Here is a 22,332-nt window from a genome sequence, read left to right on the forward strand (position 1 = left end):
TGCATATTGAAAACTCAACATTTAATTCCTAATAGTTAATATCTCAGAAATGATGCCTGTGTTCAATAATACTACTATGTGGAAGCAAGTGTTCCATCTAATGGCTGTTTCTCTTGGTGAGAAACTCCTGTTTCAGACATTTAACAAGGTGTAATTGGTCTCTCTTTGTCTAACATTTATATTATATGCAGGGCGTAAATGCTTATTTGCATGACTCAAGAACAGAGATGTAAGATGTGGTTATTTCATCCCTGATTATGAAACCATTAAAGAGGATGATTATGACTGATTTGCCTCTTTGCATCTTGGATCAAAGGCATAAATTTCATAAAGACTGAGTATTCCAAGGGCCATTCAGAAACATCTTTTCCTGCAGTGATGTAATTCTGATCAGCTATTCATCGCCATTTATGAGATGATGTGCCCTTGGTGTAGTTAATCAGGATGTGATGCGCACTTTCGTTTCAGTTCTCTATAATGTCTACTCTCATCCACTTTCAAAAAAAAAAAAGGTTTTCTTAAGAACTATTACTCATCCACTTATTCAACAGCCTTATGTTTTAAAATCTATTCTGTGGTAGGCACAGAGCTGAGCATGATTTGATTTAGAACTGAATAAGATAAGTGAGACCTCTGCTGTCAGAGTCAACAGACTAACAAACACCTGCTCATTTACTTAATGTTTGCTGATGACTCGTCACGTGCTAGCCATGGTTCTGGGAAATATGGGAGCAGGAGCAAAAAGGAGAGAAGGTCATGTGTACTACACGGAAGACTAACAGAAAATGAGGGAAGTGGAACTCTGAGAAGTCCCGGTTCAGCTGGAGGGTAAAGGGTAAGAAAGAACCAGTCACGACACACAGGAGTTCCCGGGCTTAGGAACGGAGTGCACTGTGTTTGACGTAGACGGGCTTGAATGAGACCATTAAGGAATTTATTTTTAAATTAATGATGTAAAGGTTGTCATGCCATTTTGTGAAGGCAGTCACAGAAATTAACGTTGTGAGGTGGCCCAGGAGGCAATGGACAGCAAATGGAACAAGTTGAGAGGAGGGCAGGGAGAGATGTAGTATAGGGCAGTGACTCCCAGGAAAGGGGACTACGCAAAGTGGGTAGGTGCAAACAGGAGAGTTGGCACTGTTGGTGGTCCACATGTGGGTGTGCTGAGGTCAGGATTGTTGGGTGAGAGTTTTCATTTAAATATACAGATATAAAGATTCAAAGCTAACCCAGAGTCGATTAGTTTTCCCTATAGGACTATGGTTTTTTAAAGAGAAAGAAATAAGAGCATTTGAGAGGATTTGTAGTGATATAGGTCATAGGGTCTTTTCTGAGAAAGAAGAAAATGAATAGGGAGTGGAGACAGAGGAAGGTTGACAGGGCTAGAGGAAGTAGAGAATGCATAACTTTCTAACATGGGTGAAGTTGAAAGTCATCAGTGCAGTCTGTCAAGTGAACTTCATGTACTTATTATAGAGTATTAATGCATCTGTTGTAATGGTTAATTTTTGTGATCAGTTTGACTAGATTAAGATGTCTCGAGGATTGATAGCTCAGCATACCTATGGTGTGGTGGATTTCCAGAGTTGAGTTCTGACCTAATGAGTGGATTTCTAATACCTGTGCCAACTCACAATATGATGGTAGTGAAAAGAAAGAGCTGGGCCTACTGGGGAGATATATATATTTATATATATATATATATATATATATATATAGTGGTTTCTTCCTGAATCCCCCTCTTCTCTGTTCCCTGTTCACCGTGAACATTCCTACTCTGCCGTGACCTTCCTCTCATTATGGATGACTGGCACCTCTGAAACTGTGAGCCAAAGTAAATCTTTTGTCCTTTAAGTTGTTTCTGCCAGGTAGTTCACAGCTAAGAGAAGGTCAATGCATTTGTCAGTAGATGTTTCTATGTGTATTCGTATAAACTCTAACCAAAGTTTAACATTGAGAAGAATGTGCTTTCGTATACATGAATGAAAAGGATGTAAGGGCTACTAGAAATACTGAGGATGCCTTCTTTTTATTGTGATGTTAGTAGGTGATCATGTTGGTCATATTCCTTCCAACCAATTATTTGAAAATTATGTGAGGTAATGATGTCAAATAGCAATGCAGAGCGCTATTGCCACACATTGTGGTCACATTTGAAAGTGTGAGACCTGCAAGAGAATTCGGGGGTTAGAATTTAGAAAGAAAGAAAAAATCTGATGACCCAGGAGTAGATGCATTTAGTATAGGAAGGGGGAGAGGAGAGAAAAGGCCTAGGAGGTGGCGGCTTGGTTTTCAAAGGACCTCTTATGGTCTGATAAGAAAAGTTTACTACAAAAGCAATAAGAGGACCCATTATAGTATTTTATAGAGATTCAACATAAAATATGATCACTTATAACACATTGAATTTTTATCATCTCTGAGTTTATGTTAAAGGTTTTTACTTTGTTATAATTCCCAAGTATGAAGGATGTCAGTTAAAATGACATCAGAATAATATGGAAAGGCCATTTTTATCTGAACTGTATTAATGAATAAATATGAAATTATATTTAAAATAGACATTAAGTCCTACTTACAAAGAATTATTAAATCATTAATCTGCTCATAAAGAAGAAATTAAATTTCCTCTGACTCTGAAGTATATTTGGTTAGTGTTGAACACTTCCTATTACATTGCTGAAAATATTAGATAATTTCCCACCAACTTATGTATGCCACATAGCACCTGCAATCAAATGTAGGTGGAACTGTACCTTTTCTCTCCAGTGACTTGAACCTTTGAGATGCTTCCACTAATTGGAAAGACCATCATCTTTGATAACTTTCCTGATCCTTCTGATACATGGGAAATCATTGAAACCATTGGCAAAGGAACGTATGGGAAGGTTTTCAAAGTCCTGAATAAGAAGAATGGCCAGAAAGCGGCAGTCAAAATTCTGGATCCAATCCACGTGAGTCACTTTGAGTGTTTCTAAAGGTTGTGTTCATTTACTTGTTTGTCTGTGTGTGTGGGTATGCATGTTCATGTGTGTGGAGGTGCATGTGGACGCAAATGTGCATGCGGTGTGTGTGGGTGCATAGAAGGCCAGAAGTCAACCTCGGTTGTCATTTCACAGCCTTCATTCACCTTGTGTTGGGGAGACAGAGTTTCACATTGGCCCAGAACTCACTATTAGGCTTGACTGGCTGGTCATGGGTCTGCCTGACTCTGCCTCCCTAGCTCAGGGGTTACAAGCATGCACCACCACATTCAGCGTTCTTACCTGGATCTAGGAGTCTGGAGAATGCCTTGGGTAAGCACTTTACCAGCTGAGGGATCGCCCCTGCCCCTAGCTTTTATTATGTAAATCTCTATTTTTCCTTGGGTTAAACACTTTGAAAACATGACACCATCTTACCTTACGAAGACTCACTCATCAGGGTGTCGTTCTGAAAGAAGGAGAAAACAGAAAAACAAGCAGAGGGCTAAGCATTGGCTCCTCCTGTACATGTTTTGCACATGTAATAAAAAGGTGCCACAGTGACTTAAACAGATGCAAAAGCATGTAAACACAGCTCTCAACAAGGAAGCAGTTGATTGAATGGCATTTTATTCTTCAAAGACGTCATAGCAACAAACCCTTGGGTCTAGAAGTTCTCCTGAAAATGTAGAACTGAGCTCCATTTTTTTCCTACACTCACTTGCACTTGGGTAATATTTCTCTTAAGACAAACTGGAGTGGATTAAAAAAAAAAGGTTAAACTGCACCATGAAAGCAGTTGAGATGCTCACATGGGTGGGGAAAGCTCATTGGGCTCTGCCCTGTATAAAATGCTTCCAGAACTTATTGACTTCTGACAGAGGAAGGGTCAGCTTTTCCAGGGATTTCCCTTGATGGATTTGATCTACCAATTCCAGGTGGTCAGGCCTAAATAGAACGGAATGGCACTTAATGCCCCCCCCTCTCTCTCTCTCTCTGTGTGTGTGTGTGTGTGTGTGTGTGTGTGTGTGTGTGTGTAACTGTAAGGACAGGAGAACTCATGACTTTCAGAGGAAGAGTAGGGCGATGCAGGAGGTGGAGTTGGAGGAGGAAAAGGTAGAGGTAGGTGAGATAGATGATAGATAGATAGATAGATAGATAGATAGATAGATAGATAGTAGATAGATAGATAATAGATAGATAGATAGATAGATAATAGATAGATAGATAGATAGATAGATAGATAGATAGATAGATAAGAGATAGATAGTACTCATGTATGAAATTCCAAAAAATTAAATTTAAAAAGTGGCATTGTTAATAGATGTTTTCACAGAGAAAAGTATATTGAATTTCTCCCAGGGAAGGGAATTTTCCCATCTGCCTAGGGGTGTCCGTAGCAGAAACGGTGTTAGTTCATCAGGGTGAAGTCCCTCACTGAAGAATGGAGCTTCCTGTACAGCCATGTGTTCTCTCTTGAGTGACTAGCAGGAGTTCCCAACACTGAACTGTATACCCCACCCCAGGCTTATTTTTTTGAGAACAAGAGTTGGCAGTTTGGAAACATCTGAGCCTCCTAGAGATAACTAAGCTTCCCAGAACACCCAAGTGAGCCCAATAGACAGGGTCAGAATCACATACTCCCACACCGACTGAGGGTCGCGCTTTTATTAAAGGACTCTTGTGCTCATAGTGGAAGTATGGCATGTACCTCCCCACTCATTTGCTTATTGATAAGAGCAGGTCGCTAATGATGCACATAGTCATCACTCTTCCACAGCTCGCTCATGCATCATGCTTGTACAACACTTGGTGATCTAGACCTTTAACTATTTCTAGAGAGAAGGGGAAGGAAGAGTAGATGAAGGGAGAGATGGGGAGAGAGGGGAAAGGAGACAGAGACACAGACACAGAGAGATTAAAAAAAAAAGCATGTGGAAGTCGGAGGAACACCTCTGGTCATCTCAGAAATGCTTGCCGTTTCTTTCATCACGTTGGTCTGGAGCTCACCAGTTAAAGGTGGGCTGGTCAGCAAGCCTCTGACTGCCTGACTCTACCTGCCCAGTACTGGATTACAAGTGCACACAACTGTTCCCCGCATTACTAATGAGTGTTGAGCATCAGTACCAGGTCCCCAGGCTTGTGAATGAATTACTTTACCAATTGAGCCTCCGTACCTCTCTAGCCTTCTACTGTGTTTTAATGAGAGAGTCACAGCTTTAGTAATTAATTTGTTAGTTTGCTGATTTTATTCTTGTCAGAGAGCATACACAATTTCCTGAAAATTATTTATTCTTCATTCATCATGTAACAAGCCAAATTAAAAACAAAACAAAGCATAGCCAAGAATACACCCACACTTCCTAAATAAATATTAGGATCTATTTTTTAAGATGAAGGAGTCTTAGTATTTTGTATATTTGTAAAAAAAAAAAATTGAGTTTTGATCTTCTGCAGGAAAAGGGCGGCATGAGCAGGACTAGAAGGAAGACCTGTATTTTCCACTGAATATCTCTGCGCCTAGCTTCTTGGAACTTACATTTTCTTTATACAGTGGTGATTATGTGATTTGCAGAGAAACAACAAAGGATTTGACTGTTACAGCAGTACCGCTAAGATTTTCTCCTATTGTCTGCAAGTTGCCCCATATAGACACGGTGTTCTAGAAACACGGCCACGTCGCTTTCCAGCATTTTCTTAAGGTGTCCACTCATTCTACTTGTGTGGATGAGCTGTTAGCTAACTTAACCTTTATCCATTCATATGAACTAGCCCCGTTTCAGTGTTTTAAGGAGGAATTTATTGCCTGCATGATGGTTTTTTATAACTTCAAAATATACTGATTTCTGAACCAAAGAAACTATTATTTCAGCCTTTTTTAAAAAAAAAAAATTTAAATCGTAGTCTTTGTCATTGCAATCAAATCACTAGTACAGTACAAATGAAATCATCTGGAGTAGTACTCCATTTGCACACAACAATAGCCTTTTATCTCTCCCTTTTAAAACTTGGTTATGCTAATCCGGATTGATATGCATTGAATTAGTACAAAACTGACAAACTCTTCCAACAATGCAATGAGAGACTTCAGTTCTGTGTCACAAACCTCTATTTAGTACTCTCTCTTTAGCATCCTAATGTTATTCTGTTAGCATCATTTGTGTTTTCTGATCATTGTCTTTTTATGACCGTTTTGAACCTAGGATATCGATGAGGAGATTGAAGCGGAGTATAACATCCTAAGGACACTTTCCGACCACCCCAATGTGGTCAGATTCTATGGGGTTTACTATAAGAAGGACAAAGTAAATGGAGACAAGCTATGGCTGGTTCTTGAGGTGAGTGCTCGGCGCTGCTTGTGTGATGGGGATTTGCATTGTGGCCTTGGGGGACTTGGTGATTATGTCACAACTACAGCATGCAAAGCCTGTGTCTAGTGTATCCCTTGATGCTGACGTCTTCAGGATGAGATTGTACCAGTCTGGGCACTGACATCTTAGAGACATCATGAAAGTCAAAGTCTACAAAGACCACTGAAGATTAAAAGAAAATGAGTCCATGATAAAAGACTAAAGAAAATAAGATGATTTTGTCATACAGAGAAATAGGTTACAAGGGAATCTCATCATGATATGTATGTTTTTTTTTAAAAAAAAGTTGGTACTTGGGAGGCAGAGACAGGTGGATTTTTATGAGTTGGAGGCCAGCCTGGTCTGCAGAGCGATTTCTAGGACACCAAGGGCTACACAGAGAAACTCTGTCTAAAAATTTTTTAAAGAGAAAGGAAGGATGGAAGGGAGGGAGGAAGGAAGGAAGGAAGAAAGGAAAGAAGGAAAGAAGGAAGAAAGGAGGAAGAAAGAAAGGAAGGAAGAAAGAAAGATTTTATTTAGTTGATACATGACTCGCATTCTGTGCTGGGGCTGGGCTGTGAGAGGGCATTAATGCTAAGTAAAGCCTCCTTAGAAATAGCTGCGTCTTTTCATTTGATCATCACTGAAAGCTGATGACTAAGAACACTTGCTCCAAGTGTTTCTGAGTGAACGGCCAAGGACAGTGGTGAGGTCTGCTCTTGGCCATCTCTAGAGTTCTTTCTTATACTGGGCAGGGGTGCTGAGAGCCCACCCCTCCCTAAGGTGACTAGATGCCAGTACAGGAATTCAATTTCTCACTATTCAACTAATCATTAATTTAAACAAAAACTATAAGGAATATTTTTAAAGTTGCTTTTTGGGGCCAGCAGAATAGCTCAGAAATGAAAGGTCATTCCACTGAGCCTGAATTGGATCATTGGAACCCACATGGTGGAAGGAGAGAACCAACTTCTGAAAACTGTCCTCTGCCCGCAGCCTTTATTTGACTAAGTAGCAGCATAACATTTTCTGTGTTAATGACAGTATTTGCTTGTTTCTTGTGAACATGTATTTGTTTTCCTGGGGTAGTGGGTCTTTGTACTGTAAGAATAAAAAATACCACAGACTAATAATTTATAAAGGAGAAGAACAATGCAACGTTGTGAGTCTGTCTTCAAATAAAAAAAACTGAAACAAACAAACAAAAAAAACCAAGGCACATGAATAACAACAACAAAAACAAACAGCCCAAAGAACTGGTAATATAACGTCAAACTGTCAATCCTTATTAGAACCACCTTGTCCTATACAGCTCTATGCTCTTGATGTTTTATGATGCTGTACCTAGGGAACTGTGTCTGAGACACTCTAGTGTCAGTGGTACCATTTGACCATTGGCAAGATTGTCCCTTCAGCATTGAGACCTGCATCCGGCCTGTGATGTTTCTCTGCTGCTTACTAGGTGCAGCTTGTTCCTGGATCCTTGCCCTCCTCTTTCCACATTTACTTCTCCACATCGCCTATCATGTACTAGAATGTGCATCACTCCTGTTAACCACGCCACTTCAGGCTGTTTCCAAGGGAACTGGAGACCCAGACCCAATCTCTTACCCATGTGTAAGAGGCACACCCAGACAGGCACCTGGGCGCTGATACCTTGTGTGTTGGATGAGGGTGAAGGAGAGATAAACATATTTTTTTTGTGTAGATCACAAGTGAGGGATGAGAAAAAGACTTGTGAGAGAGCAGGTGATGTTTATCCCCTTAGAAGTCAAACCACCATGTGGGGGAGATTGGTTATTAACCAGCTGAAAAATATCCTTGAACAAATTCTAAGAGGAGGTATAAATGTGAGCCAAAAACAAGAGGCGGGGCCTTTGGAGACTGGGGATAGCTTTGGCTGTTCATCGATCCACCTGAAGACATTCCTAGAGAGTACCACTCGAGGGAAGGCTTTGGGGATCAGGGTTCCAGCTGAGGTTCCAGGTTCTGGTTGCTCCAGGTTCCAGCAGAAGAAATCCTGCTGATTATGCCAGGAGAATTATTCCTTGGAACTGACATGCTTACGGTTTCATTATTGTATTCTTTAATTCTCTTTTCTCATTGTTTCGGTTAGTCAGGTTATAAGTGAGGTACTCTCAGTTAATAGGTTCTTTTTTTTTTTAACTGTTTTTTACAATTTTATTTTGAGTGAGGGTCTCACTCAAGTAACTCAGGCTAGCTTGAACATGCAATCCTCCTGCCTCAGCTTTCCCAAGAGTGAGATTGCAGGTGTGAGTAACTAATACCCAGCTTTGGGGGCATTAATAGGTTTTTTAAAAAATATATTTGTTAAGAAAATTAAGCCTACATGAGGTGTCCAGTCTTATGACTGTACGCTTCCAGATGACCTTTTGTTTTTTGACTCTTGTCCTCCCTTCCACCTTCCATCCCTGGTTCTGTGTGGTTTATTCCGTTTCAGTGAGCACCAATGAACTTCAGCGAGCCCTGCAGTTTGTAGCTTCTTTTGCTTTGCTACATCAGGCCTGACTTGCTGACATGATTCCATATTGTGAAGGTTGGAATCTGGCCCGTTGGTCTCCCACTTTCTGTTTTCTTTGTATTTCAGACTGTTTCTGTACCTTTATTAGCATTTAAATAGATATTTATGAGTAAGAGGAAATTAACCTGTCTCTCACCTGCAACCTTTAATTATATTATAGAACCTTCAGAAACATAATATTATATTTTTAAGAAATGCTTAAGAAATGTTATCTGACATCCATAAAATTTAAATCATTGCTCCTTAGTATTAGACAATTTACTATTACAAAGCTAAGCTATATTTTCTACTATAAAATAGCTTTATGTCTTAATTTAAATTATATACTAAACATAGCTAAACCTTTATTCATTTAAATTTAATTATCCAAGTAATAGAATGCAAATTGTGAACCTAAATCTCTTTTTCTTACATCAGTAAAGAAGTTTTTAGAGTCTTTACTTCAGTTTTCCATTTATCCATCTGAGCTGTTTTGCTGTATGAGTCTTGAGTGCAATTTTGCATACACATCAAATACTTCCAATACTGTGTGCTCAGCTTTACAAAGAGATTAGCAGTGAAACGGAGGTCTGGATTCTCTGGCTGATAAAGATCTGTATGGTCAAGAAAACAAGCTGTGACATTTTGTCCAGAGTAAAAAAGCATTAAATAAGATCTTGCCCTTTAACCTGCCAAACTTCTGTTCTAATTACACTAATATTTCTTAATATAAATCCTAGAAACTAGGATTTATTTGAAAGGAGTTCAAGACTCCTGATGATAGTAAGTGTGTGTGTGGGTGTGGGTATGGGTGTGTTTGTTTTGTTTTGTTTTATTGTTGTTGTTAATGTTGGTGTTTTTTTTTTTTTTTGAGAAAAAGTGGAATGATTGGCTAAAATGGTTTTAATGAATCCAACTGACGAAATGGAGTGTTATTCTGGCATAATGAATCAGTCGGGACATAGAGGGTTCTTTGAACTTTGACCATATGCTTTGCTATGAGACGGACATATCACACATTTCCCCCAAATGGCTGGAGAGAAGATAATAGTGCCACATAACAAAGTACACTTCATGTCAGCTTGACTGGGCTTGGGGTCCCCTGCAAAGCATTGTTCTAGGAGCCTGTGAGGCTGTTTCCAGGGGAAAGTAGGGAGAGTCCTGCACTCGCTGTGGCCAGCACTCCTCATGGACTGGAGTCCCAGAGTGAACTGAAAGGGAAGCCAGGGAACACCAGCATCCACCACTCTCTGCTTCCTGACTGAGGGTGCAGTGTGTCTGCTCCCCACACCTCCTGTGGGTTCCATAAGCCCCTCCTCCCTTCAGCTGCTTTTTGTTGAGAATTTTATTACAATAATGAGAAAAGTAAAATAAACTTCAAGAGCCTTACCTAGCTGAACTAACAAAGTTTGGGTGGGCATAAAGAAAGTGAGAAATTAGTAAATGGATAAAATTATTATCATTTGAATATGTAAATTATACTAATTACATATATACACAAGTGCCTAGAAGAACAATCACCTGATTTATAAATGTGAGTGGTGCAGGTGCTACTTAGAGGCACATTTTACAAAATTGGCTGTGGCATCAATCCTTTGTGCTACAAAATGACTGCTAATTATGCCTCTTCTCATAATAAAGGCCAAATAAATTATTTTGTATGAATATAACCAAAGGCCGGACAAAGAGAGGGTGATGTTACCCGAAGAATCATGCTAATAACACTCAGCTTTTAATGGGGCCCCCTATAAATAAGGTGTGTTCTGGAGGGGTTGAATCTGAGCTGTGAGTGGCAGCCCTCCGGATCCATCAGCCTGCCAGGTGGGGGAAGGCCATGCTAGCTTATACAAATGCCTGTCATGGCTTCTCACCGTGATAGCTTTTTTCACCTAAGTTTCAATCCAGGATTGAGATTGTCGGAATACAGCGTCTCCATATCTTGAGAGGGCAGTCTGTTTCTCACTTTGAAAGAAAAAACTACCTTTTCTAACTTTGTCACTCTTTATGTTCATCCATTTTGTTACCCCATAAATATCTGAGCTTCGACAGTGGACAAAACCGTTTAGGAATTGCCTCCCTTTGACTGCCTTGCCTGCTTAGAACGCAGCCATTGCTTAGTCATAAAAAGAGAGGAGAGTCAGCTTAGGCTGAGCCTCCTGCTCTGTCTATGGAACACCTGTGGAGGTTCTTATCATCACGCCTATTTTATTACTTATAGTGATGCATATATAAAGGCAAGGCAGGTGATTTTATTTGTTTTTCACCACGCCTCTTTATACAATATCTTACTTTTGTTGTCCTGTCAAATAAGCTATAGGCACAACTTTTGACTCTGAACTTCCTTAGCCCCAGGTGGGGTGCCTGCTGTTGAGGTCCATAAAGGAAAAGGGTGGTGTGGGACTGAGCAGGAGAGAGTCGGGTTAGGTTTCTGAATATTCTTTTCACCAGGAGAGCAACACAATGGAGTCATATCGACTTAAATCACTGCCATTAATCCTCTGCTGCTACTGCTGAGCACAAAAGAAGGCCAGAGATTTCACTGTGATTTTCCCCTTCCTGGCTAAATGAACAGCCGCATTTTAACTCCAGGAGGAAACCCAGACTCCGGAGCCATTTGCTTAGAGCCAAAATTCAGAGTGGGACATTCGTCTGTAAAAAGAGCCTTTCTCTTCTAATGCCTCTCTGCTAATTGCTCCTCCGTGGAAGGAGGTGCTGCAGGACATGTCCTATACTTCATCTCAGTCAGCTCTGAGCTGCTCATCGGTAGTAGTGACACCGCTTTCTTTCATGGCTTTCCAATTATGACAATCTTCCTCTTTGAAATTATATCCCTTTCAGGAGATCAAAGACTGGCAATTACAGGTGGTGTTTGAAAGCGCGCGTACACACACACACACACACACACACACACACACACACACACACACACAAAGAATCAGTAAATAGTTACAAAGCCTCTCAAATATATATCGTAGGTCATTGAAGTGGCCTTCATAGGTCATGCGTCAGGAATTATTGGTTTTTCTGGGTTTTCTTATACTTACATCTGGAAAGTAATGAAAGGTCTGTTGTAAGAGGAAAATAAAAAACCAGGATGATGAAGACAACACAGTGGATGAGGGTTTTCTATTTGTTCACCATTAACACATTAATATTCTGTAGTTGGGAGGGGGCGAAAAACCAGGGCAGTCTGTGTCCAGGAAGCTGGCTCCTGCCTGCCTCTCATAGCCCTGCATTGTCCCTTCTTCCCTGTGGCAGCTCACAATTGCAGTGGAGCAGCAGCCTGACAGCGTGATTTCTTTCAGGCTCCCGGGGCTGAAAAACCATTCCTAGCTCTCATCTAAAAGGCTGTTATTTCATATGCCTGCAACAGAATACACAGCAATTACCTGGAGTCATTTCCTTTAAGGTTTTGTTTAAAGAGCAAGATGGGGAAAATGGCCTAAGTGTCCTCCTTTATGCTGGTCTCTCGGGATATGCATAAATAACGTATATGTACATCTCACTGTCATTCTTCCAACGGTAGACATCAACGCTTGCCGAAGTCACTGCTGCCCACACAGGAGTGCCAGTTACATTGTGGCTTCAGGGACTGTGCCTGATTAATTGATAGATTAATATTTTCCTTATGTGCATCAAAGTAGTTCATCGGATAAATTGCTTTTCTTTGTCAGAGGCTTTTGACTATCCAGTCCTAATGTGTGATGTGTTTCCCCAAGAATTTTAATACATCCTAGAGAGAGACAGAGCTGTTCTGTATCTGGATTTAGTGTGTTGGTGTTTGCAAAGTATACCCCCAAGTGAATCAGTTATCAATAATCCCCTGAAAGCATAGGTTTGATGACAGAAATGGCATATGAGGCATCACACAGCACATGAGTACATATTAGGAAATGCCTCTTGGGTGGTATCTGTTCTCATAATTTTTTTATCGCTTTTGTGCCATCTAGAATTGAATGTGTTAATATTAATGCATGTTTTATTGAGACACATCACACTTTGAGCAGAACCCTTCTATACTGTCGGAAAGGCTGGCCTGTTATTGTGCACACATGTCTGTATGCATGGATCCCTTCATAGGATTTACATGTAGTCATTTATTTCCTGAATTATAACCTCTTACATTGGGCTGGCCCAATGATGGTAGGTCCACAGTATTCAGTAGGGACCAGGATGAACTTATATTAGAGATCGTTAGTGTAGTGGTGGGGAGATGATTTGAAGCTAAAATTAATTATTGTATAAATAGACATGTTAAGAGAATAGAAGAGAAGACCTTTGACAAGGGACAAAGGAGGCCTGTCATCTTAACTGGCTGACAGAAAACAGTAATGGCTGCAGGATCCCGATAGTTTCCTCCAACCTCCCTGATTGGAAGTGTGGACCACTTGTACTGATGAAGCAGAAAATTCTTGAGTGAAAATTGGAAGCTATTTTATTTATTACTTATTTTGAGACAGGGTAGTCTCTCTATTATGTAGCCCTGGAACTCACTATGTAGACCAGCCTAGCCTTCTCCTACCTCTGCCGTCCAGATGCTGGGATCACAGGCGTGTGCCACCCTGCCCAGCTCGCAGCTATTTTTAAATAAACACTCAGGTGATTCTTATCTAAGGAAAGAGTAGACAGCACTCCTGTAGGTCTGCCAGTCTGCAGGGAAATAAGCAGAGATTTCTGCCTTCAGCCATCATCGTGCCTGTGTCAGCATGTAATCTTCATATCCACAAACAGAAGACTGGGCAAAACTGGACAAAAGTAAAGCATCTTTCAAACAGTGGGAAAGTGTTATACATTATAAAGCTCACCTTTAGAGGCAAGCTCTGCACCATAGTCCCCAGAAAGGCATGACCTAGGAGGCAGTTGAGAGGTCATTGTTAAATCCCACCCCCACCTCCCTGTAGCTCACCTGTTTGAACCTAGTCTCCCCCTGGCTGTGCTATTTAGAGAAGTTGAGAAACTTTAAACAGTGGTTCTCAACCTTCCCAATGCTGCGACGCTAATATAGTTCCTCGTGTTGTGGTGACTTTCAACTATAAAATTACTTATGTTGCTACTTCATAACTGTGATTTTGTTGCTGACGAGTCACGAGTCACACCACACACACACACACACACACACACACACACACACACGCACACACACACCAAAGGGGTCATGACCATCGTGTTGAGAACCACTGTTTTCCTACAAAGAGCTTAACTGAAAGATACAAGCTACTAAGTCAGGTGGTGGTAGGGGAACAGGGGACTTCAGGATTATGGCTTAGCCTCACCTCTCCTCCAGGGGACTAGCTTCTTGTGGTACCGTGTGAGAAGCCGTGCCACCCTCCATGCCTTCCTTTCTTGAGGGACCAATCCCTCCGAGCCATGAGCCAAATCGAATCCCTCATCCCTGAAGATGTTTCTGTACCATATTTGATCACAGTAATGAGAAAAGCAGCTGGGGCAGTGGTGACCAAAGCAGTTCTACATCACTGAAAAGGTTGGAGGGGGTATCCATGGTTAGGGGGCGTCCATGGTTAGAGATCACAGAGAAAAGGAGGTGCTGCAGAAAACTGCCCCCTGAAAGGAAAGACTGTGTATGTAAATTAAACACATGCAAGGAGAGTTCAGACTAGAACAAATAGAGCGTGCAGGTGTTGGGCAGAGGAGGAACTGGTGCAAGGTTGCAGTCTGCACAGGGCGGGTTTGCTGTGTAGTGAGGTGCTCAAGTTCTCACTGACTGACGGTACCTGAAGCGTTTTCTAGGGACCCCAGAAAGGTTGTACTTTTGAGGGAAGGTTTTGCTAGCCTTAAAAGAAGGGCTTCCTGGAAGGCTTGAGCTAATCTATATGTTAATTAGCTGCCTTCCAGAATGAAATTCAGTGTTCATTCATGTAAGACAGCAAAACCCAGAAATTCAATAACATAACATTAACAATGTCCGTTGCAGCATTAAGATACACGCACACAGGAAAAAATGTGCCCCAGTCAGAAGAAAATGTCATCAGTGGAAAGAGGCACTGGAATTAGTGAGTTAGAACTTTAATGCTGTTATAAATGTAAAAATTTAAAGGAAAATTAACAATATTGAAATAAATGGAATCTGTAAAGAACTAAGCAGAATTTCTAGAATTAAAGTAGAGCAGTCACTATGAGAAATAAAAAAATAAAGCACAAGAATGGAAGTTAACTTTAGATGAGCTGTGTTGGAGAAAAGATGTGTGTATCTGAATACAGGAACCTCACAATTGTCCCCACTGAAATTGGGTAAGAAAACTATACCAAGATTTATCATAATGAGAATACCAACGTCTGACACTGAGGAGAATTATGAGCACAGCAGAAAAGACTGTGTCGCTCATCTGAGCAGTCTCAGATCAAGGCAGCCAATGGCATTTTCTAAGATACCCTGGAATGACAACTGTGAAGCACTCAGAGTAAAACGATGCCATCTCAGAATTCTGGGCCCAGCTAAAAATTCATAAAGGAAGACAAAAATGAAGACAGGGAATAGCACTATTAGGAGGTGTGGCCTAGTTGGAATAGGTGTGGCCATGGTGGAGTGTTTTACTAGGGGAAGGCTTTGAGGTTTCAGAATCTCAGGCCAGGCCCAGGGTCACTCTCTCTCCCTGCTGCCTGCCAATGAGGATGTAGAACCCCGAGCTACTTCCACCGCTGTGTCTGCCCTCATGTCGCCATGCTTCCCTCTGTGCTAATAGTGGGACCAACTCTCTGAACTATAAGCCAGCCCCAGTTAAAAGAGACCATGAATTTTGAAAGAGAGCAAGCAGGCAAGGGCTACATGGGTTTTCTTTGTCTCATAGTATTTTGATTGAAAACTGGACACTTTTTAGGCAACCCTGTTGTAGGAATTCTAAATGCTAATTCTCTCAGAGGACTTGCTGTTTGGACTTGTTTGTTTAATGGAGGAAATCCAATGGATTTCCCCTCATGTTACTCCTCAGAGGGCCTTGATTTGGCATATTCACAGTTATCCAGCAATGGTGGTGCTTTTTATTTATTTACTTATTTATTTATTTATTTATTTATTTGGTTTTTCGAGACAGGGTTTCTCTATGTAGCCTTGGCTGTCCTGGACTCGCTTTGTAGACCAGGCTGGCCTCGAACTCACAGCTATCCACCTGCCTCTGCCTCCCGAGCGCTGGGATTAAAGGCGTGCGCCACCACGCCCAGCTCAAGTGGTGCTTTTTAACAGATATTTCTTCCTACCTCCGAGGGTTGGGGAGCATGCTTGTATGTGTGTGGATGCGTGCCTCTGGTTGTGTGGCTCTGTGGAAGCCAGACACATCAGGTGTTATCCCCTTAGGCTCTGTCTAGCTTTTTGTTGAGACATGGTCTCTCATGAGTCCCAGATGCACCAACTAGACTAAAGTCAGCAAGCCCCGAGGATCTTGCTGGCTCCACCTCCTAGGTGCTGCAATTGCACCCTGTGCTACCTCGGCTACCCATCCATTGGTTCTGGGAACCAGACTCAGGTCCCTGTACTTGTAAAGCAAGCACTCTACCAACTGAGCTATCTCTCCAGCCCCAACTGTGTCTTTCTTTGATTTTTCTATTTAGCCAGTTTGCCTCTGTATGGCACTAAGCTATTGAACTCTACTGTCTGTTGATTCCTCTATGGATTTCAGCAATGTCCTAGGGCAAACAATTGCTTCACAGCTTGATCAGCCAAGCACCAGCACATGTTCTGTGAGTAGTCTTGAGGACCCCAGCAGAGTTCTTAGCTGCTTCTTTGATCTTGTCTCCTAAACTACACAGTCTATAGTTAGCCTGCTGCTCTTACAGAGTGGCACACCACCTTGCAATTACCAGAATCCTCACTATTTTCAAAAGGTTTTATAGATTCAAACTTCGCACTCTCTCCCAAATACTATTAGGAATGTTGGGTAGAATTTTGCAGGCCTCTGTTCTTAGGGCTGGCTGTGGGCAAAAAATCTCTGGTCCACTGTTTCAGAGCTGCCAGTGGAGGTGAGACGTACATCTCCTGCAGAGACACCTGCTTCCTGAGGAAGGATGTAACCTCTGTTCTCAGCTTGTCTCTTCTGGCCTTGTACCCTATACCTCATGAACAAGCCTGGGTGGGAGTGAGCATTAGCAGCATGGGCACCAGAATTAGGGCCTCTGTCCTGTGGATGGGGACACAGCAAAGGAAGGAAACCCCTTGTCCTTACACGGAACATAGCTTCTAGAGCACAGGCTTGGGAGACTATGAGAAATGCAGGTGGTCTGCACACAGCTCTGTGCCCTCTGCTCTTACTGTAAATATTCTCTGCTTCTCTGGTTTTTATGAATGTTTAGATTACTAGATACTGCATCCATGAATGCTTTATAGTAGGATTAAAAAAGAAACAAAAGCCCTGTGAGATATTTTAAAGAGAATTGGGTTTGTTGCCTTCTGGGTTTGTTGGAGGCCAGCCTTACACTGGCAAAAAAAAAAAAAAAAAAAAAAAAAAGACTCTCACATTCTGCATGAACATGACTTTGACAGACAGGGATTCGTTCCAAAGTACTAGCTTGTTGAAATGTTCAAATAAATTTGCTAAAAGAAAAAAGGTCTCAGGCCATAATTACATTTACTATGGTAAAAGTGTGTGTTGGGGTGTGTGTGGACCATCTAAACGTGTGCCAAAATTCAGTGCCCATGCTTTGAGCACTCCTAGAGAGTAGGAATAATAAAAACCTCACTTACTAAAATCCACCCACCCTCAGCACTTTACAGCAGCACTTACAACACATCTGTTTAACACTTTTAGGCTTTGAGGAAAGTCAAGCTAAAAGCACAAACAAATACTATTTGATATTTACTAAAACGGCTGAACTTACAGAGGCCGATGATGCTGGGAACAGAGGAGGTTGTGGAGCAATCTGAACCCTTTCCATTGCTCGTGGCAGTGTAAAATGACGCCATCACTGCTGCCGCATTCCCTACATGCCCTGACGTAGCCGCACATCTAAAGAAAGACGCAAGCCTGAACATCAACAGCGCTTCTGTAAAACAAATAGAACCAAACTGGAGTGAGCACTGGGAAACGAAGGTGTACTTCTGTGTCTCAGGGCAGAACATGGGCTGTTTTAGCAGATGACCTCACAGCACACTGGGAACAAACAAAGCACATGAAAGACAGCAAAAGTAAGAATTCCTACCTACAGGTATTAATAATCCTTTTTCATAAGTTTCAGTTTATTTTTAAAAATCTTGTTATCTGTCTTTAAAAGAACTGAATGCATACAGAAGGCCTGTGAAAGCTGCCCTTTAGAAGCGCCGCGATGTTGCTTACAGAATGCCTCCCCTTGTGTCCTGCTTGTTTTGGCTCATGTCTGTGTGTTAGACGGTTGAGGATATTCTCAGTTAGTGTAGCCCTGATTCAGGAAGATTATACTTCAAGTTTGTTTGATTAAAGAGCATCCAGGCTCTGTTTTCACATTATGGTTCAATGCTATATACTTTGGGGGTGGGGACTGACCTCCTAGCATGGATTCACTTTCCCTCTCTCTCTTGGGGATGTGAAATTGCTTAAGTTAAATATAACATGATCCATGTATTTGGTTTTTATTCCTCTAATGAAGTTGCTGTTGTTTTACTCCTGGCACTGTTGGCATTTTGGCCTGGGTGATTCTACATTGTGGAGGGCTGTTCTCTGAGCTTTTGAATGGTTGGCATCATGACAAATCCGCTAGATGCCAGTAGCGGTTTCCTTGCCAACCCCATCATAGAAAGTGAGGTATCCCTGAAAGTAGACTTCAGAACCACTGGTGTGTGTCCTTGTCATCTTCGATCTGCCTGAAAACCTTTGTATATGCCAATAACTCAACAAGTATTTGTGGAACGTGAAGAAATAAGTGGTGATTCTTCTGAAATACATTCGACTATAATTGTTGTTATGATGAACTCATATCTGTATGCGTCACATCAAGAATACTTCCACGTCAGCACCTCACTTCTGTAAAAACATACTGGATGTAAAATTCAACCCTGCAGGTGAGCTGGCAGTTAGTGGTTGCCGGGGAAGACTGCCCTTCTCTTCCATTGTCCATTTTTCATTAAATAACCTTCCACTCATGCAAGTGACTCTAACTGAACACCCCTGTATTCCCAGCACTTGGGAGGCAGAGGCAGGCAGATCGCTGTGAGTTCGAGGACAGTCTGGTCTACAAAGTGAGTCCAAGACAGTCAGCACTACACAGAAAAACCCTGTCTCAAACAACCAAAAAACAAACAAAAGCAAAATATCACAAAACCAACAACTAAACAAACAAAAAGACATGAAAGTAGAAGGGCAATCTGGTGGGAAGAATCATCTCAACAAGAAAGAAATGGCAGATGAGAGAGGGCAGTGGGAGTGAAAATGACCAAAATTCATTATATCCATGTTTAAAAACTGTGAAAGAGCAAAAATGAGCTGGTTGGGGAAAAAAAAGTCAGCCTAGAATACATAATTTCTGAGAACACACTGGAAAATGGTATGATTTTTTAAATTCAACTTGAGTAAGTTTTATGTGGCCTTTCATTGTGTCAGTATTAGCAGCTGGGATTTTGCTTACTTGCTTGATTACTGAACAGATATTAGGTTTTCCGTGGTTTGGGTTTTACAGAAAGATTAAACTGAAAATATAGAGCAGGTGAGAAACCGCCTTTACTCAGATTTCCTCTGTCCTGACATTTTACATAAGAGGGGTGCATTTATTGCCACTTACAAGCCAATAATGATATATTACTAAATCCCCCAAGGTAGTAATAATCAGGTATCCTTTCTTTAATAAGTAAATAGTGGCCCTCCATCCAGTGGTATTTACCAACAGAGGAGGAGGAGGAGAAGCAGGAGGAGGAGGAGAATCAACATTCAGACAATATTTATAGGAGCAATGGGTGAATCTGGAGCTCACTATGCTAAATCAAAGAAGCCAGAATTTAAACTTCTTCACTAAGAGTGGTGTCAACCTAAACAAAACAATGAGCCAGAGATATTCTCCCAATACTAATATTTGTTTCAGAACAAGAGAGTCCACAATGGCAATGCAATAACCAGAGTTAATTCAGGACATTCAGTCAGCTAAAGACAAGGAGGAAGCTTTTAAAGACAAAAAGTAGTGAGGTACATTAGCTGTCTTGGATGCTAATCCACAGCAGAGTGGTTAACAAAGGAGTGGCACCAGTCTGAGGCTGAGCGTGCAGCCCTGGGCAGATGTGCCTGAGAAGCAGGTGGCCTCTGTGTAGGGTTGTAGTCCTGACAGTTTTTGGTCATAGGAGTAGTCAAACAGCAGCGCATGTGAGCCTTTCCTCTTTATTTTTGGCCGGGCTGACATAAGTGACCTCACTTTATTTGGACATGTTCACATTTCTTTTATGTAAGTCAGCCACAGAATGTACAGCCAGGGAGGTCTACACATTGCAAAAGAAGAAGAGGGGGAGGAGGCAGCTGAGGAGAAGGAGAAGAAGAGAGAAGGAAGGAAGGAAGGAAGGAAGGAAGGAAGGAAAGAAGGAAGGAAGGAAGGAAGGAGTGGATTCTCTAGCATTACTTTTCAGAAAGTTGGCAACTAGTTTCTAATGTCTGGGTCCCTTTACCACAGTGGTTCTCAGCCTGTGGGTAGTGGCTCTTTTGAACTGAATAGCCTCTTCACAGGGGCTGCCTAAGACTATTGGAAAATGCCATTATTTACATTATGATTCTTAGTAGTAGAAAAGTTACAGTTACAATGTAGCAATGGAAATACTCTTATGGTTGGAGTCACCACAACATGAGGAACTGTATTGCAGCATTAGGAAGGTTGCAGCATTAGGAGGGTTGCAGCATTAGGAAGGTTGAGAACCACTGTTGTAGAAGAATGGCCTGGCATTTTAAAGGACTCAGCTTCTTTGCAGATGTTGCAGGAATAATTTTGTAAGAGACCCTGCCAGCCTATAGTGGAGGCAGCCTGACCCTGTATGGTGCATATAGGACAGCAGCACTTTTATTGTGTTCATCTTCCTGATATAAAAGAAACCACAGACCTGGAAATACTAGGCTGTACATAACCGCACATTAGCTGGAAATTTTCTTTGAGTGAAGAAAGAAACGAATTATGAATGTGCTCCCAGTTATTCGCCTTTAATATGGAGATGATGGCGCCTACTTCCCAAAATGGTGAGGCTTATGGGTAATGAATGTGTGCCAGTGTGTCCAGTGCCCATCTTGTCTGTTACTGTCCAATCTAGAACTGTTCAGCATCCCAGTAAAATTAGGAAAGATGTTGGGGAAAAATTCATTCAGTATTTCAAAATAGGACACTAAAGATAAAGTTGCTTTCACTCCTCTTTCCAGCCTGTGTGTGAGTTAGAGGGTCAGAATGGTGGCTCTCTGGGATCCCAGGCAGTGATGCTGTGATACAGATGGAGATGACGAAGAAGGAGCAGGAGATCAGAGCTGGGGCAAGAGAGAACACAGACAAAATCCCTGGCTGAGAGACAAGGCTTAAGGCAGAGTCCATAGTATATGGTATCAGGGGACCAAGGGCTTGCAGAATCCAAGCATCCTTGCGATGTTGTCTTGATCCAGACCCACCCACCCAGTGACCTCTCTTCTCATCTCCACTGCTATATCAGTGTTGGTCCATGCTGCAGATGGATGCCTCCTTTGAAGTTGTCAGTGGGACTTAATGTCACTTAATTTTGCAGAGCCCAGATATGAAAAGGTTCTCTACTGCAGACTTTCTTCTTGTCTGTTCAGATTCTCTCTGCTTTTGTGTCAGAGAAGGAGGGTGCTGGGGGAGTACAGGCAACAGAATATTCCGAATTGTTTCCTAGAGTTTTATTTGTCATCTTTACTATAGTGTATTTCTCAATTTTGCCTAAAAGGAGGTTTGTTTCTTTTTAAGTTTGTATACATTTAAAGTGATAGGTATCCATTGACGCTGTTGGACTCTATTAATTGAAATATCAGAAGTCAGTATAGCTTCTGACGCTTATGTCCTAAACTGGGGAATAAATTGTAAAATCACACTTCTTATCCTTAAATTTAAGTAGAAGTTTCCCTTCTGAAAATTAATCTACATGAAAACTGAATTCTAGCTCTCAGTCCTATGTGAGCACACATCTCTATTTTCCATTTTATTTGTGAGATCATGAGGGTAATGAGAGCCATTTAGCAGACGCCTTACAATAGGAGGCAGGAACGCTTTTTTTTTTTTTTTGGAAACATTTTAAGAAAATCTTTTACAGTAAGAGCTTTAGAACATTGTGCTCATACTAATGTCCGTCCAATGCGTTCATTTCCAGCTGTGCAACGGAGGCTCAGTGACCGATCTTGTGAAAGGATTTTTGAAGAGAGGAGAAAGAATGAGCGAGCCTATAATTGCATATATTTTACATGAAGCACTAATGGTGAGGCCATTTGACTTCTTTGTGCAATAATTAGGAGGTAATTCTAACTAATGAAAATGTGGATCCCATTTCTAGTATTGACTAGAACAGGCTCCTGTGCAGCCTGAATATTTAACGTAGACAATTTTGGTTCCTTAT

General features: G+C 41.4%; 1 protein-coding gene across 1 annotated transcript in view; it reads left to right on the forward strand.

Annotated features, from left to right (window-relative positions):
* Positions 1 to 2,786: 2,786 nt before the first annotated feature.
* The window catches only part of MYO3A (myosin IIIA), a gene marked incomplete at both ends in the record, with an annotated part of 161,408 nt that continues 141,862 nt past the window's right edge, over positions 2,787 to 22,332 (forward strand). Inside the window, 3 exons of the mRNA XM_084781810.1 lie at positions 2,787 to 2,954; positions 6,167 to 6,301; positions 22,090 to 22,194. Coding sequence (XP_084637936.1) covers positions 2,787 to 2,954; positions 6,167 to 6,301; positions 22,090 to 22,194 — 408 coding nt within the window. The remainder of the gene's footprint in view (positions 2,955 to 6,166; positions 6,302 to 22,089; positions 22,195 to 22,332) is intronic.

The sequence above is a fragment of the Acomys minous genome (genome assembly GCF_964271855.1).
Source record: "Acomys minous genome assembly, chromosome: 5".
NCBI classification, from domain to species: Eukaryota; Metazoa; Chordata; class Mammalia; order Rodentia; family Muridae; genus Acomys; species Acomys minous.